The sequence below is a fragment of the Myotis lucifugus genome, unplaced genomic scaffold (assembly GCF_000147115.1).
Source record: "Myotis lucifugus unplaced genomic scaffold, Myoluc2.0 scaffold_620, whole genome shotgun sequence".
NCBI lineage: Eukaryota > Metazoa > Chordata > Mammalia > Chiroptera > Vespertilionidae > Myotis > Myotis lucifugus.
The window spans coordinates 153,606-171,478 of record NW_005871668.1 but is presented as its reverse complement, the minus strand read 5'-3'; the positions used below and the strand labels follow the sequence as shown (position 1 = coordinate 171,478).

Below are 17,873 nucleotides of genomic sequence, written 5' to 3'. Positions count from 1 at the left end.
AAATAGCACCTGTCAATCACAGCAGCTGTCAATCACAGCATGCGGGCCTGCATCTAGACCCACCATAATGACAAGGACGACCCCTCCCAGCCCCAGTTGAAGCCCGCAGTGCTAAAGGCGCCAACTCTCAGTGGTAGAGCTCCCTAAGAGGCCAGGCCAGCTTGCTGCGTGTCCTCACCAATCAATACATCATAGCGACCCCTACTGTTCGAATCAGTTGCACCGCTGACACTGCCATTTTCCTAGGCCCCAAGATTCTAATACCAGCAAATTCATGTGACCCAACCTGAACCACAAATTCAGGGTAATCTGACTTGATCTCAATTTGAAGTTTAAGAGGACAGGGTTTAGACTCAGGCGGTCTGCGTTCGAGTCCTGGTTCTGCCATTTCCTAGCTGTATGCTCCTCGGTGAGTTTCCTCATCTGCAAATGGCAATACTGTAATCCCAGGACCTCCATCATGGGGCTGGCATGAGACTTAATACAAGGTAACTTACACAGAGTAGCGCAGATAAACGTACTTAGCAGGGCTCAGCTGCAGAGCCGGCCTGGGCAGCACCAGGGGTCTCCCCGGCTTGTCTCAGGCCTGATCTGAGACAAGCCGCAAGTCAGCATCTCATGAGCTTCCACCTAACCCCCCACCACTGAACACGGCGGTGCAGATAGAGTACGAAGCGCAGGCCAGGCATGTGTTGCAATCGCTTAAGTAATGGAACCTCTACTGCTGTCGCCACTACTGCTGGGCCATGTGCTCCTAGAGGATATGTAGCTTCCTGCCCAGGCTCTGTCTGGGTCTCCCTTTGAACCTTGGGCAAGCTTTCCTTTCCCTGGACCTGAGCTTGCCCATAGGCAAGAATGGGAGCAGGAGCAGGAGAGCTGAGTCAGGTCATCTCCACCCTCTACGTTCCTCTCTGTCATTCTATGTGGAGTTGACCCAACCTTACCCAAGCCCTCGATGGCAAATGAAATGTGCTGGGGACAGTGGGCCATGAGAGACCCTCCTGCTCACTCTCTCAGAGGAGGGGGTAAAGGCACCCAGACACCCCCAGCTCCCCATCAGGGTACCTAGCCCCATCCATTCCTTATATACCGGCTTCTCCTTAGAACCTGAGCAAGGCTATTTTTGGTTCCATTCAACCCTCCTCTTCCCTCCCCAAATGAATGTTAAGTTGCTCTTTTCCATTCTCTTATTAAGGATTTTCTTGGAAAGAAAATATTATTCCAAACCCAGAAATTTTATTTCTAAATTTGTGCAAATGTAAGTTGTAATACATTAGCTGCATTTCACATTTTGTGCAAATGGCAGAAACAGGCAATTCGTGTGCTACGGGATGGGGGCTGGCCAACGATTTCGATAAAATAAACCCTTTTTTAATTTAAATGCTAATGCACTGAATTAAAATTTAATAACTGAGGAAATTGAAAAGCCGAGCAGGAATATTGGAAATAAATCCAAGCAGAAACAGCTGAAATTAAAAATTCTAGAGAGTGGGAGGATAGCAGCTAAGCTGTCTTATATGATTACATTTTTTTTTTTTTTTCAGAATGAAGCAAAAAAAAAAAAAAATCCTATCTCTCGCTGGCTCTGGGGCAGTAAATCCACAGTGCTGTGATTTATTGCTCAATTTTCCTGAGGGAAAAAGGCTTTCTTTCATGCTGAAATATTTCATAAATTTCAAGCCAGCATAAATTCTTAATTTAAAAGTTATGGAGGTCACATTTAGTGCACTGGTACGGTTCCAAAATCTTAAAGGAATAGAGCAACCAAAAAAAAAAAAAAAAGCAAATAGGAGGGGCAGAATTTGCTTTTTTTTTTTCCTCCCCCTTTTTGGTTTTAATTCACAAGTTGAAATTTCATTATTAAAGATTCCTCCTGGATGGATGAAACCCAAGCACGTGGGGACCTGGTGTGTATTTGGAAATCTGCCTCACAAGATGAAGAGATAAAGATTTAATTCAATTATAAAAAGGCTTTTTTTTCCCCCTTTAAGCCACTTGAGGAATTTCTGGTAAAAATTTCCTCCCTTCACTGCCCCGGAAGGGGTGAGGGTGGGGGAGGGTGGCCAATGTAATGGCTTCTCTTAGATCTCCAATCTTTTGTGCACACTGATATATTCATTTGTTATACAGCTGTTCAGCGGCGGAAAGAATGCTGGGGCGCCCATAATTCTAAGCAAATCAATCAAAAATTAATGATTTGTCATGCTTGCACAATGGAGGAAAACAGCTCCTTGGGTCCTGGCTGCCTGATCTCAAAGAATGAAATGCCTTTCTTGGAAAAGAGAGCCGAGCCAGAGGTTCAGGGAGGCTGGGGTGCCACAGCGAATGCGGGAGCTCACGGTTCCCCCAGCTCGGAGGGGATGGAGGGGGCCACCGCCCTGGGAGGGGGCATCTCCAACATGGCACCTCGGCCAGCCAAGCCCGGGGCCTGGCGCAGCACATTTCCGTGGGGGTCTAACTAGGATCTTGCCTTTTCCCTCCCCCACTGAAACTCCAAAATTGCTTCCTCTCTGGAGACCAAGGACTCCCCGCTCCCGCACCAGATTGGATTGATCCTGTTCACTGTTCGCCAACCCTGCTAACACACCCCCACCAGTGCCTTTCACCAACTCAACGGGACTAGGACCACGGTTCCTGCAGTGCCTGCCTGCCCCCAGGCTGTGCACTCCTCCTGGACAAAGCCAACGTCTCTCATGTGGCCATGTCTCCAGCGCCCAGCTCAGGGCCTAGCACACGGCAAACAGGGTCAAATCCGTTAGTTATTATTTCTCAGGAAATACAGAGAATGGGGTTGCTTAGATGAATGATGAACTGCATTGGCAATTATACTTGGATGAAATATAAGCAACTGATCTGAAGTAATCAATCACTCCTTTATTCATTCAACAGATATTTCCTTGAAAGCCTACTATGGGCTCAGCTTTGGGTGGACAAGGTCGAATCCACTGGTGGACCATCCCAAATCCCCCCCCACCCCCCCGGCTCACTGCTTCTGGGGCCGCCTCCACCCTCGGGAGGGAAGACTGAATGTGCGCCTGGAGTCCTGTCTTCTTTCTTACTAACTTACGTGGATGTCACACTCACAAATATTAAATGCATGTTACTCCACAGCATGTGTGTGTTTCATGCACATACATGCATGTTAGTTCGATAAACTCTGTTTTGCATGACCAACTGGTCCACCGGACCATAGGAAGGTGCTCAGCCTCAGGAGTGAAACCAAGTGCCCTTGACCTGGAGGCCTGCAGGAGGCAGCACACCTGTGAGAAGCACCTGCCAGAGGACAGGAGGACGGGTGTGTCCCGAACAACGCAAGCCGCATCTACCTCTCTTTCCTTTCCAATACCCAGTGGATCCCCAAATGTAACTTGAACTTTCTCTCCCTCCCACTGAGGCACAGGACTCAAATCAGGAGCAGTCATTCGCTCATCCGACAAGCACTTACTGAGCTCCTTCTAGGCGCCAGACATTGTTCTAGGCGTTGGGATACATCCCTGCTCCCATGGCCTTTACATGCAAATGGGGGAGACAGTCACATTAAGTGTAATAAGTTGGTAAAAATATGTATGCTAGAAAGTAATCAGTACTATAGGAGGAAAACAGAGAAAGACAGGGGTCATCGGAAGGTTGGAAACGAGGGAGGAGTAGGGGATGGCAGTTTTAAATAAAGTGATCAGAGTAGGCAAACAATGGAAGAAGGTGGCCATGTGGTGTCTGGGAAAGAGAATGGCCAGTGCGGAGACTCAAGGGCGGGAGTGAGTGAGGACGGGAGGAGAAGAGGAACAGGAGGTCAGCCCAGGGCCTGTAGGCCACCGAAGGGCCGTGGTGTTTACTTTGAAGAGCCACTGGAAGGTTTTGGCAAAGTGACATCATTTGACTTTCATTTTAAAAAGATCATTCTGGCTGCTGTGTTTAGAACAGACCATGGGCAAGGGTGGAGGCCGATGAGGAGGTGACTGCAGCAGCCCAGGTAAAAGATGAGGGCGGCTGGGACCTGGGTAGTGGCAGTGAGCGGGTGAGGAAGGGTTGGGTTCTGGATATACCAGAAAGTAGAACGAGCAGGACTTGCTGATGAACTGGATGTGACGGTTGAGAGAGAGTAAGGAAGATTCCAAAAATCTTGTGTCTTAGCACCAAGAAAAATGGAATTGCATCTTTCTGGTGCATAAAAATATTAATCACAGCACAGCCAGCACTTTATAGATGGTTACACTGCATGGCATCCTCCCAATAACCCCAAGGAGACACTGCAGTTTAACTATCCCCCTCTGACCGAGAACCAATCAAGCACAGACAGGGGCCAAGCGACTTGTCCAAGGTCACATGGCGGATCAATGGCATGGCCAGGGCTCCCATGTGTTCTATACACCTTCAATCTCTAGGACCAAGAAACCAAATCTGGCCCCAAACAATGACGATGAACTGCTTTTCTATCTACCCCAAATGAAGCACCAGCAGTCCCCGCTTTATTCACCAGGTGCTCCTGAAACACCTATTCAGGGTGACTGTGCCAACCCTGAACAATAGCTTTGCAAGTTATAAAGAGGATTCCATTCCCAGGAAACTAAATATAGCATAAAATCCCGAATTAGACCTTGCTTCTCAGATCACATTCAGCAATATGTTTCTAGCATGTGGTACTCGGCTTTTCATTTCGTATATTTGCTTTCCCAAGAGAACACAGTTACTCAGAGACACTGACGGCCCTGGGTTCCAAGCTTCAGGGGTGGTAGAAGCTGCCAGAGAAGGCTCTCAGTTAAAAAAAAAAAGAACTGGAACTCAGATGGGTGATGCCATTTTTCAATAGGTATTGATATAGTTCATAATAGATGTGTGATTCTGAGCAAGGCCTTGGGAGATTGATAGTAAGATGAATCAGACATGGTTCCTTAGTCATTCACCCAGATACTATCTACCAGGTGCCTACAATGTGCTGGCGACCAGGGTAGTTCCCGGGGACACAACAGCAACAAGAATCGTGAGGGAGACAGGCAGTGATTACTTCATTACAGCATGCGATCGATGTATAGCTTCCAACCGAGATGTGCACTCTAAAGAGAAAAGTCTGGATGCCATGAGCATCTCTGACAACAGGACCCGGTGAAACTGCAGAGTCGGGAAGGGCTTCCCGAGGGATGGATGCTGGAACAGGGCACACAGAGCCTTGCTCAGTGGGGGAAACGTAAAACTTAGACACAAATGAAGCTAACACCGGCGGGGTGCCAGGGAGCAAGGAGAAACGTGCCGTCTTGCCAGCTGGGTAGTCTCGGGCACTGAACCCCACAGGGCTGCAGACTTCTCTGAGGGCCTTCACCTCCAGAAGAGGGGACCAGCCCACGGACATACCCAGGCTCACCAGAGCTCCTGCCCAGACTCCAGGATGAGGCCAGAGACGAAGAGAGGCCCCAGAGATGCCATCATCGAGGGCCAAGGTCCCAACTACAGGGAAAACCCATGGGAAACAACCAATGCCTTCATTCCTCTTGGTTACGTTGCCCTTCTGCCTCTTCCCAAGCCCTTGCTGCCTGAGGTCAAGTGTCAAGAAATCAATCAAGTTTCCTAGAAATGAAACCAGCACAGGCCTTGTATATTTCACTTGAGTTTCCTCTCCTCTCTCAGCGGGCAGCCATGCGGACAGCAGGACCCTAATACTGACACTATCACCAACAGCATTGTCTTTGTCGTCATCACCAACCGCTAGTAGTTACTGAGCACCTGTAAGCCAGGCTAAGGAACCTTTCTTTCTGTATTCCCAGGCCCATTGGCCACCCCAGAAGGCACGTGGACCTCTGAAGGCCACTGCTGGCTGCAGTATGGAGGCAGGAGCCCAACATGAAGGCCACTGTCACCTTCCAGGAAAGAGATGATGATGGTCGGGGACAGCAGTAGAGAAGAGAAAACTCCAGGAATGAGCTACGGGGCGTGACAAAGATCACCGCTGATAGAGTGTGGAGAGCACCCAGGATGGAGCTGGCACACAGTAGTTGCTCAACAAATGGCAGGTTTGAAAAATAAACTGCTGCAGCTGTGGTGTCTGGAGGGCCTGGTCTCCTCCGAGCACAGACCTGGGCACCTGGGAGGGACGGAAGTAAAAGATGGACCCACCTCCGCCTGGGGCCTGACTCACAAACCTTAGAAGAAGAGGGAGTCCTGGCCTCGGAGAGGAGGGGCAGAAGCCTCCGCTGGGCTGCTGTGAGGAACTCACCACCCAGACCATGGGCCTTGTTCTCATTCCCAGGGGCCTGCCGGATGCCGGATGCCACTGCGGCTGGGGCTCACAGTCCACATCTGGATCTAAAGGTTCTGAGATAGTTCCTGGTTGTTTGTGTGTAAGTTCTAAATGCCCAGCCGGGTTGGGTCACAGAGTTCTACACTTGCATCATAAACTGACGTTATTCCTGTGGTCGGGCTCAGCAAAGGTTTGGGGGTATTTTTGTTTTGTGTTGTGTGGTGTTTTTTTTGAACTTTTTATACTGAGATAATTTTACATTTATAGAAGAGTTGCAGAGAAACTACAAGGAGTTTTCTTCTACCCTTCACCCACCATGAAGGGCTTCGGGCAGGGGAGAAACGAAATCAGAATCCTGTCTGCAAATGGGTTGCTGGAGGGGGCAATACGAAGAGGCATTCAGACTAGTTAGGGGTCAGAGTTAGGGTCAGCTGAGGCTCTCCCTCCCCAGGACCAGCAGTCAAAAGCCTTGAGGCTGCAAGACCAAACCATGCAGGACACAAAGAGCAGGGGTGGTGGTCCCTGGGAGTCAGGAGGGCACAGGCCTTGACACTTGCTGGTGGGACTTCAGCGAGTAACTTGACCTCTCACTGCCTCAGTCCTCTCCTCTGTGAAATGGGAATGATGCTGGTGCCCATCTCAGAGCCTGTCATGAGGACTGAGTTAATCAGCTGCATGCTTATTTCAGGGCTTTTACACCCAGTGTCACCTTGTGCTATTAATCTAGCTTAAAAGGCCTCCAACGGGGATAATACTAGCAATCCCAGAGCGTCCAGCATCTACTGAGCACCTCCTGTATGCCAGGCCTGGGCTCGGGCACTGCACGCACCACATCAACCACAGTAAGTGGTAGGGACTGTCCCCAGCCCCGCTGTGGAGACGGGAGCTAGGCTCGCCGGGCACAGGGACCAGCTGGGGAGAGGCTCAGATGCTCGGTTCCAAGTCCATGTTCTCAAACCCTGTGCCATGCTGCCTGAAAAGCCCAGCAGGTGACCTTGGCGACTGACATTCCCCCGCCTTTAAGAGTGGACACGCTCCTCTGGGTGCATAAATGCCGCTGTTTGTTTTCTTTAAAAAAAAAAAAAGACAACGAAAAATTTCTCAGTTCTTCAGTCACACAGTTAATCTCTCAATTTACAAAAGAGACAGTCACGTGACTGAATTCCACAAAAATTCTCTCTCCAGGTTTATGATTTTACAGAAAACTCCAGGGAAAACCGCCTGGAGCGAGTTAAAACCAGATCAGCCATAAACCATGTCCTGGTGCAGCCTCACTAGGCCAGGACTCAGATTACTCATTAAATACGTGATAAATATTCGCCTCAGATCAGCAGGAAGTGGGGGGAGGGGGGAAATGTAAAAAAAAAAGGAAAACTTTTTTTGCTTCACGAGGGAAAAAAATCTATTATAAATAGGTTTACAGAGGATTATAAAATCCAAATTAGTGAACTAAGAATTGGGGGACAGGGTTTTTATTTTTTAAATATATTTTATTGATTTTTTTACAGAGAGGAAGGGAGCGGGATAGAGAGTTAGAAACATCGATGAGAGAGAAACATTGATCAGCTGCCTCCCGCACACCTCCTACTGGGGATGTGCCCGCAACTAAGGTACATGCCCTTGACCGGAATCGAACCTGGGACCTTTCAGTCTGCAGGCCGACGCTCTATCCACTGAGCCAAACCGGGCAGGGCAAGGGGACAGGGTTTTTAAAAGTCAGCCTTTGGGTATTTTTAAGTAAGGCAGTAAGAAGAAAACGTTGGTCCTCAAACCTCTTCAAGGGACAAAGTAAAGGGCTCCTGTGACAGGGATGTCGGACAGCCCCGAGGCCCCCTCCTCTGACTCCTGTCAGACGCTACCTTTGACCTTCCCTCTGCCCTTCCATCCAATGAGGCTGCTGGACTCCCAACTGTGACACGTGGAGTCAGGCAGAACTGGGTTCAAATGGTCTGGGCCACTAGAAGCTGGGTGACCTGGCTCAAGTCGCATCACCTCTCTCGGCCTCAGTTTCCTCGGATGTAAAATAGAGGGGAAAGCCCCTCAGAACACAGCAGCTGGTGGATAAAAAGGTTGGGAGTCTCCAACATTCTCAGCTAGTGCCAACGGCACTACATGAGCCACAGATCTGAAGGATGTCACGATTACGTTGATGGCGGTGAGCAAAATTAATACACTAAAGAAAGCCCCAAGATATTCGGGTCCTTCCCAGAGGACTTACTTGGCACAGTTCCCAGCACAGAACCTGGAGTGGCCTGGGCTCAGTCCTGACTCCACAACTTCAGAGACAGGTGACACTCGGTGAGGTCACTTCACCCTCGGACAGTTTCCTCATCTGTCAAATGGGGATAATAATGGCACTCATCTCACGCGGTTACTTGGGACTACATTAGTTAACAGATGTAAAGCTCTCAAAATAATGCCTGGCACACAGTAAGTGCTATATAAAACTTATTAAACTTTAGCTATAGCATTTATTAACATTCAGGCAAGTCCCTGTCTTAACCTGAGCTGGTTTCCCTAGCCATCAACTGGAGAATGTTGACCAGATGGCTAGGCTCTGAGGACTCTCCAAGTTCAGAAACTTGTTGATGCTGTTGTGTCTGTCTTTCTTATGCTGTCCCCCTGCCTAGACCGCTGTCCTCTCGGACCAGCTGGATCCCAAGCGCCTTCCTGGAACATAGGGACAACCTCCTGGAGGTCCCAGGGTGTGCCTGAGCACGCCTGGGGACACCGCCACTCTCTGCAGCCTTGCTCCCGACCAAACTGCAAATTCTATGAGCATGGCCAGCTTTTAATAAACAGCTCCTCTGTGACTCCACAGCATACAACAGGGGCATAATAAAGGTCAACTGGTTTGAAACATAAAGAAATGGTCCTGCCAATACTTAGAGAACCATGGTGGTGAATGGGGTCTAGGAAATCATCTAGTCCAAGCGTGGCAAACAGGTTTCATTTCCAGTGCTAATTCTGATCAAACAGCCGTGGCTGCCTGGGACAATGTGTGGACAAGGATTCTGAGGCCACATCAGAGCTCATCTAGGAAGAGTGCGGTAATTGATTATTGATGTCTGCAGTGAGCGTGGTAAAGCTGGGGATGGTAGCATGCTTGCTCCCTCAAATCTAGTTCAACACCATCCTTTTATAGAGAGAGAAACTGAGGTCTCCTGACCCCAAAAGCACTGTTTTTCTGATGATTTACATTCTCATTTGTAAAATCATCCCTACAAGAAGGAGGAGCTGTGGCCTTTTAAAATTCAGCGTAAAGAGATCTCAAAGAAGAGAGAAGACCAGAGACAAAGAAATACACACAGAAGAAAATTATGTGTAAAACACAAGGCTCACTTTGGTTTGAAAGAGAAATTATTACAGAAGGACACAGTAGATGTTCTAAGAAAGAATTTTTCTTTTTTTAAAAAAAGAAAAGTCTGCCACACATGCTCAAAGTAGAAATCTTACAAATTCCTATTGCAAAATAACTCCTGGTCAGCCAACCACAATCTCTATAAATATATCACAAGATCAACAGCCCAGGCAAATGGGGGGTGGGGGGGGGAGGATGACTGCATGAATTTTTTAAACATCAAAATAGTTCTTCTAGCAGTTGGAAAGGAAGGAGTCACCCATTTTCCTACAAAATGGGAGACCCATGAAGAAAAGAAAGATTGTAATTCTCCACATCCCAATGGGCACCTGCTGAGAAATCTAGACAGCCAGACGATTCTGAAATTCTTTTACAATTCTGTTTTCTTTGCAGGGGGATGGGGGGAATCTGGTAGCCTGAATTTATTAGGGCAGCCACGATCTTACAATGACTTCCATGGAATTACTCAGGGTGGGAAGAGCCAAATGTTCTAAGGGGCCTGATCTGGGTGGTCTGTCCTACACGATCTGGACCAGAAAAATAGAAGCCACTCTAGGTCTTTCAAACGGGCGGGTGGGGGCGGATTTAATATAGGGATTTGAATACACAGGTGATGAATGGGCTGAGAAGTCACACAGGGGACAGGAAGGATTCCCATATGAGGAAGCTGCTGCTACCACCTCTAGGCCTGGGGAGAGAAAGGGAAGAGATGGTGTTACCAGAAGGTAGGGCTGTTCAGCAAAGGCTTCCCAATGGGAATGGATCACTGAGAGACTGGAGCTACACAGAAAACAACGGGAGAGGCAGACAGTGAGAAGGGAGAAATACCCTGGGCTTGCCCCTTCTTCCCACCTGCTGGCATCCTTCTTGCTCAATTATTCAAAGTCCAGAGAGCAAGGGCACCTGGGAAATGCAGTTCCTTGTAATACAGAGCACAGTAAGGGAAAGCAGGAATGGAGCTGAGTGAGGCCAAACCAACAGGCGATCAGCTCGGATCAGGAAACTCCTGGAGAGTTGCAACCACTTGATGGCTGTGTCCCGCACAGCTCACCAAAGAAAGGGGTCCACCTGAGTCCAGTTTCCCTGTGTGGACTGTAACTACCTCACAGGGAAGGACTATCTTCCCTCAAACTGTATCTTCTTCCACACTCCCCAGAAGAATCACAGCTCCGCTAAAAGGGCCCTGAAAATCTGAGAAATAGAAGCTTGGCCAACCAGGGCTAGTCTCCCAACACATGGGATGTCTGGATGGCCTGCCCGCATATTTTTACTTCGGATCTTGGCTGAAATCTGCTACTGACAGGAAATTCACAATGAGGAAGGCTGGTTGTCCCTAAGCTGTTACTCAGAAGAACCAAGCAACCAATGGCCACTCTAGAAGCATCTCCTAAGCAGAGCTAGAACACTATGTTCATCAGGACCAGGAGTGGAGGCTCTGTGGTACCAAAGTCTGATGCCAGCTGGGCTGGCTGAGGGGAGAACACCCCTAGCACCTCAGGGCTTTCCACCTTCAGGGCTACTACTCCAGATTCACACTGGAACTTGATGGCGCTGTTTTATGAACCACATCATAAAAGACAAGAGCATTCATGTCCCATAAGGCGTAGACTCAATCCTGTACACTTCTTTGTCCTGGCTGTGATGGAAGGCTTGGTTTCACACTACATTCTGCCCTTCCCCTTCATTGAAAGTACCATTCCCCCTCCCCCAAGCCACACTGCCGACCTCCCTCCCCTGTTTTCTTAAAGCACTTATTGCCTGGGCCATTCAAATGGTATTGATCAACCAGCTGGTACACTCAGTCATCTTTTTATGACCTGTCTTCCCAGCTGGACCATACATCTTCCCCGGGAGGGGCCATGCCTCTGGATTCCCCAGTGCCCACCACGTGGTCCAGCACATAGAAAGCACCTACACAGCATCCTTAAAGGGGAAGATGACCCAGGTTCCCAGAGCTGAGTGTGGGGCGAGGTAGCAATAACACATTCTATCAATGCCCCAGATTTGTTTAGTGATTGACGACTTTTATTTTTTATTGTTGTTAATCCTCACCCGAGGATATTTTTCCATTGCTTTTCAGAGAGTAGAAAGGAGAGAAAGAGAGAGAGACATATCAATGTGAGAGAGACATCAACTGGTTGCCTCCTGCAAGTGCCCCAACTACGGATGGGGAGTGAAGCCACAACCCAGGTACCTGCCCTTGACCAGGAATCGAACCCATAACTCTTCAGTGTGCAGGCCAATGCTCTAACCACTTAGAAACACGGGCCAAGGCCCATGATTGAGACTGGTGAGATTTTCACATCCATTACTGCATTTAATTCTTTACAAGGTAGGAGTCGTGATTTCCATTTCAGAGACAAGGGAGTGGAGGTTCAGTGACTTCGCCCCAAACCACTAGGTACTGGCAGGGGTGAGAATCAAACCCAGTTCTTCTTCCAAGACAAATAACGAGTTCCTTCCCTCTTCTGGCTCCAGTCTCCTTTTCTAAGACCCTATGTCTTGCTTCTCTTTCATGAAATGAATTGATTTAATGAAATCATTAAGTGATAAAGAGAGTTAATAAATGTAAGGCTCTTAGAAGAGTGCCTGGCACAGACTAAGCGCTACGTAAGTAATGGCTACCACCGTCCTCGCTGCTACCATCGTAATTTCTTCACTGCTGTAAAACTCATTTCAAAACGTCAACTCACCACAACCCCAACAGTTAGCACGCCTCATGGCCAAAGCAGCAGAATATGGAAAATGCCCACATTTAATTAAAACCAAAGAAAGTCAAATGACTTAACGGTTAAGAAGAGATATTTGAAGATACTATATCATTCTCAGAAGTCTATCCAAAGCACTGTACCAGGCAACCACCAACACTCTATTCAAAACTACGCTAGACTCTCCCTGATCGACTTCATGGACAACACCTTAGTGCTCAAAACACAGTACTTTCTCATTGTCCTTTGAGCCAGAAAGCCTGTTGTGCAGAGGGAAAAACAAAGGCTCAGAGTAGAGGTAACACGTTCAAGGTCACATGTGTTTAAACACAACCTTCAAGTTCCTTTCATGAGTGTTAGCCTTCTTGCTGCCTTGTCAGGCCCAATGTGAGGCCCTGCGACCATGGGCACTATGTGTTTTAGGCACATAAAAGTCAATACCCCAGGCACCAGCTCATTGCTTGACCCAAAGGGTTTAGTGCAAACAAAACAAGTCAGCAACTACCAACCCAGCTAAGACAGACGATGAGAAGGCAGCATTCTACCATGTCAACTCTCCCAAATGGAGTTCTTCCACGAGAATCTCCAAAGCACTCAGCTGTCACATCCACTGCCACCTTTCAGTTGGCACTATCACAACAGACTTACCAACCCTCATATCCTCTGACCTAGTAATCCACTTGGAGGAACAAATTCTATGACTATCACCTAAAAGAAGAAAAAGGATTCATGCACAAAGATGTCCACTGCATTATTTATCATAAAAGCTGGGGAACGACCTATATGCACAACAGTGTCAACAAATATATGCTCGGGAAGCCATTAGAATGGATGCTCACAAATGGTGAGGAGCTAAATAAAAAAATGCCTAAGTGCTGAAGTGAAATGACAAGATCAGAATCAAAACTAGATACACATATGATTTCATATAAACAAACCATACATGCACATATATAGTAGCCCCAAAAGCACTTGCCCTGGGTGGCTCAGAAGTACATGAGTTTTCCCCCTCCTTCCTGCTTAGCTTTCTATCATGACTACTTTTGAGGGAAAACTCACTCTAGTTTACATGTACTGCACGTCTATAATGGCAGGTTTCGGGATAAGGTGACTTCCTGGATGACATCCTTCTCCAGATTAAAGACCTATATTTACAGTCTGTCCTCCTGAATGCAGCCACTTGAGTAGACATAGTGGCTGGACCCAGGTACATCATCCACTGGGAAGTTCAGCCCTCAGGGCATTCAAGCTCCACCTGGGAGCTGAACAAGATGAACTTGAGACCACCTTCAAGCACTTAGATTTTCTAAGAGGCTCTTGAGGGAGGTAATCTTTAAGCCTGTTGCCTTTTTAGTACAACAGACCACAGTAATTATAGACTGCTTGAGTGCATTGAGATACTATTATGTGCCAGGGACTCTACAAGGCTCATCAAATGTGTCTGAACTCATCCAACATCCTCATTAGCTAAGAATTATTCATCTACGTTATAACTGGGGAAACTGAGGTCCTGACAGGCAAAGTGACTGGCCGTTGTGGGGAACCAGATCCAAGTGAGAATGCTCGGAGAGGAGCAGTCCCACCACATGGCATGCTCTGGAATGTGAATGTCGGTTGGGCATCTTTAGTAAACCATCTCATTTTATCCTCACAACTAACTGTGCAGTGAAGAATATGGCTGCCATTTCTCTGGGCCTTCCCAGAGTTCCTAATACACTGTAATATTATAGATAAAGTAACCGAGGCTCAGTGAAGGTCCACTTTACTTGCCCAAAATCACACAGCTAGTAAGGAACAGGGCTAGTATTAGCACCCAAGCTTGTCTGGCCCCAAAGCCCATGTGCCACACCAACTATCAGGCCATACCTAACCCCCCACCCCCCACCCACCCAGAAGGAGAGGAAATGAGAGCTATAAGGAGTCAGATTGCACCACTCTATAAGGAAATATGCTCAGAGGTGCAGTTTGTCCAGAGGCGGTGAGCTCCCCAGGGGAGCTGTGTCATCAAAGGATGGGCAGCCATCTGGTGAAAGAATAATCAGTGGCTGGGTCAGCTATGGCTGGGGCAGGGATGGGAGAGCAGGGGATGAAAGGGGTGGTGTTTCTTGCCACGATATTTCGGTTCTGGATCCTTCTGGAAGATCCCAGACTTTCCTAATTGCCCAGCTCGTCATCCTCCGCATTTAAAGGCCACCATCTTTTAGTGATATGTTGCGGACCAAATATTTCATTTCCTTTATTCCCCTCTTCCTGGCTTCACAAGTGTAGTAAAAAGTTAATGAATCTATAAATTGCTCACTGGCTTTAAAAAAAAATGAAAAAGAAAGGAAAAAAACAGTTAATGGAAATTTTAATGAAATCGTCCCTTCTGCATAACTGATGGCAAACCCAGGGACAGAATACCTGGCACTGCATGGCCCGCGCCAGGTGCCATGGGAACTTGAGAACCTTTACCGAAAGACAGTGCGGTCCCAAGCTCATGGATGTCCGAGGTGACAACATGAATGACAGTTACCCAAGGGCACATTCAATGATCAAGCTGGGAAACCCCATTTCTGAGAAAAAGAAGATGGCGCACTGCACTGAGGCAGGAGGCCATGGTTTGGGACTTGACACCAAAGGTGGGAGAACGCACAAAACTGAAAAGCCATCGACCCTACTAGGGTTCCCAAGAGGAGTCCATCAACACAGTGTGAGTCCCTGGGCTCGCCTCCTCTGGAAACGCTGGAGTCCACAGAGGAGAGGCAGGTATATTGGGAAGTGCGTTCCGGTACATACTCCCTATTCACAAGTACCGCTCTGATGTCTACTCTATGTCGGGCCTGGAGCTAGACCTTATAGACCCGAATCTTTCTGATGTGCCCCCCTACAGCATGGAAAGGAAACATGCCTACCCTCGCTTTAATTGGCAAGGCAAGGGAGGCCCAGAGAAGTGACCACCTCAGGGTCACGCACTAGTCCATCCCCACCACGGCAGGTCTGCAGGCTGGCAGTCAGCACTCAAGAAAAACCACCCAGGCTTCCTTCCAGCCTCCATTCAAAGTCCTCCAATCCAACAGCCCCCACCTGCAGCCTCTCTGGTCTTTCTAAGATTAAAGTCTGACCCGGTCATTCCCGGTTTAAAACCTTCACCGAGTCCCCTTCCCCTGCCAAGGTAAAATCCACACTCCTTCCCAGCTGCCACAGCACAATCCTCACGCCTAATGCTCCGGCCACACCAGGCTTCCTGCACCTGCTCTGGCTACCTCTCCTCCCCCTCCTTCAGTCAAGTCTCATCCTAGACATCACTCCCACCAGGAAACTTCTCAGTATCCCTACTCTACCCTACTCCACCCCTCATCTCTCCCTGGCCAACCAAGGCAGAGCTGGGTCTCCTCTGATATATACTCTTCCCAATGGTCCCACTGCTCAACTACCTACCTGCCTGCCACCTTCCCTGGCCATGGGCAGCCCCAAGGTAGGGACCAGAGCTGCTCAGAATGGGTGGGGTAGCAGGAGATGTCTTCCTGTGGCATCCTTGTCACACAACAGGCTCAAACCCTGGGACCAGGTCCAGCTCTGCCCAGACTTCCCCAGCCTCCACGAGGGAGAATCACATGGACCAACAACCCATGGCCATGGGGGGTTGATGGAGCATTGACAAGAGATGGAAGAAATGTAGTTTCCTTCAACCTCCTCGCCTGTTCATTCTTTTCTCAGAGGATAAAAGTGGTGGAGAAAGAGTCAGAGAAATGAGAGCGAAGGACAGAAAACCACAGATGGGCAGGAACAGGGGTGCCACAGCACATGCTCAGGACAGCGGACACAGGCCCACGGGTGTCGTAAGGGTGAGCTGGGCCAACTGCAAAGCTACGCAGACACCGACACCGGCAGCCAGGGCTCTCAGGAAAGGCACGTGGACAAGAAATACCTGGAAACTTTAATAGCTGCCTTTAGTTTACAGAGATTTTGACGCCTCTTTCTCTTTGCTTTTCCCCTAAACCAGTTACAATTAGCATTGAGGGATATAATTACGTTGTTAGTCTAATTGCCTGTTTGAAGCGGGATCTACAGGGGTTTAATGGGAGATTTGAGGGGGAGGGCATATGAAATAAAAAGTCAGGATAATCACAGAAGAGATGTGTAATAGGACTTTCTTCCCAGGTGGAGACGAGGCCTGAACTGCACCAGAGGCCAGGGAATCGCATCCCCGCCAACTCCCTCGCCCGGCTGGCGGGAACACGCTACCAGGCGGCGGGATGTCACTGGAAATTGATTTCGGAGACGCTGACCTAATTAATCAGGATAAGATCCTAGAAAGGCCCTCGGATTGGAGCCTTTGCACCATGACTGGCAGTGACACACTTACACTTCGGCGGGCAGTATTTTCCTAGTCGGGGCGAGCGTGGCGGCAGCTAACAGAGCTAGACTTGCCCCTTCGCTCTGGTCCTGTGCAGGGGGGACCCTGGCGACAGTCATTAGAGGGAGGCAGCTCTGAGCTCAGGAGGAAGAGGAACCTTCTCCTCCAGGGCCGGCGGCCAATGGCGAGATAGTGAGCACCTTGACAACAGGGCATTCAAGCTGGATGATCTTGTGGTGGGGACACAGAGGAATCGGGGTGAGGAAGAAGCTGATGCCTTTGAGCGACTGTACAAACAGAGACTCCAGCCCTCAGAGAGGAGAGGGGTCTAAGGGGTCTGCAGGGACAGCGAGGGAGAGAAATGTTCTCCTCACATCAGAGGACCCTTCCGCCCCCCAGCCACTGGCCCCTTGAGCTATGGGACTTCCATCCTGAAGACCTAGCCCTTGTATCTGGAAAATGCTCCTTCTCTAATTACTCCCCCGCCCCCCCATTACAGGTAGCAATTTGCAGCCACCAAAACCTACCTCCATGTGGGAAATGTGACGCTCCAATGCAGAAGGCCAAAGCCAGGCAATCCCACAGGCAATCATGGTCACCACAGCGGCCCTGCTCTGCTCCAGGGCCCTCTTCTCCATCGTCCCAGGTGACAGACGCACATCTACACCTCGGACTAGAGACCCTGCACTCACGCCTAACCTCTGCCACTCCGCGGCTGAGGAACAGGCAGAGAGCACCTGCCCCGCGGTCCCTTCGTGTCCCTTCTTGGGGGGCAGGGGAAAAGTGCAGAGATAACTTCATCAGGAAGATCTGACCCTGTGTACACACCTCACCTGTAGGAGGACACTGCCCTCTGAAGTCTTTGCACCTGCAACGGCCTCAGCCCAGCACAGCCGGCTCCGAAGCACATGCTGGCACACAGTGGGCACTCAAAATGATGCAGATGAAGGGCACAGAGTAAGCACTTAACTGGCATCTACCAAGAGGGTTTGATAAAATGACGTGTGTCCTTTCAATCCAGTAATTTTTGTTCTGAAACACCTGAGCTTCGGGGTCAGAAGACAGGGTCTCCAAGTGCCTTCTAGAACCTTCCAATTCCCACGGCCACATGTCTCCTGGGACCCCTCCTCGGATCTGACAACTGCAAAGCTGTGAGGCCCCGCAATACTCTTTAAGGCCCTGAAACGTTCCACAGAGAAGTGTGAGGATCTGGGTTTCCAGGCAAAGGCAGCCACA

At 49.0% G+C, this 17,873-nt stretch overlaps 1 protein-coding gene across 1 annotated transcript in view; it reads right to left on the bottom strand.

Annotated features, from left to right (window-relative positions):
• ZNF618 (zinc finger protein 618) overlaps positions 1-17,275 on the bottom strand; it is a 76,356-nt gene extending 59,081 nt beyond the window's left edge. The window contains exon 1 of the mRNA XM_023746032.1: positions 17,165-17,275. Within this exon, the coding sequence (XP_023601800.1) occupies positions 17,165-17,275 (111 nt within the window). The remainder of the gene's footprint in view (positions 1-17,164) is intronic.
• Positions 17,276-17,873: the final 598 nt, after the last annotated feature.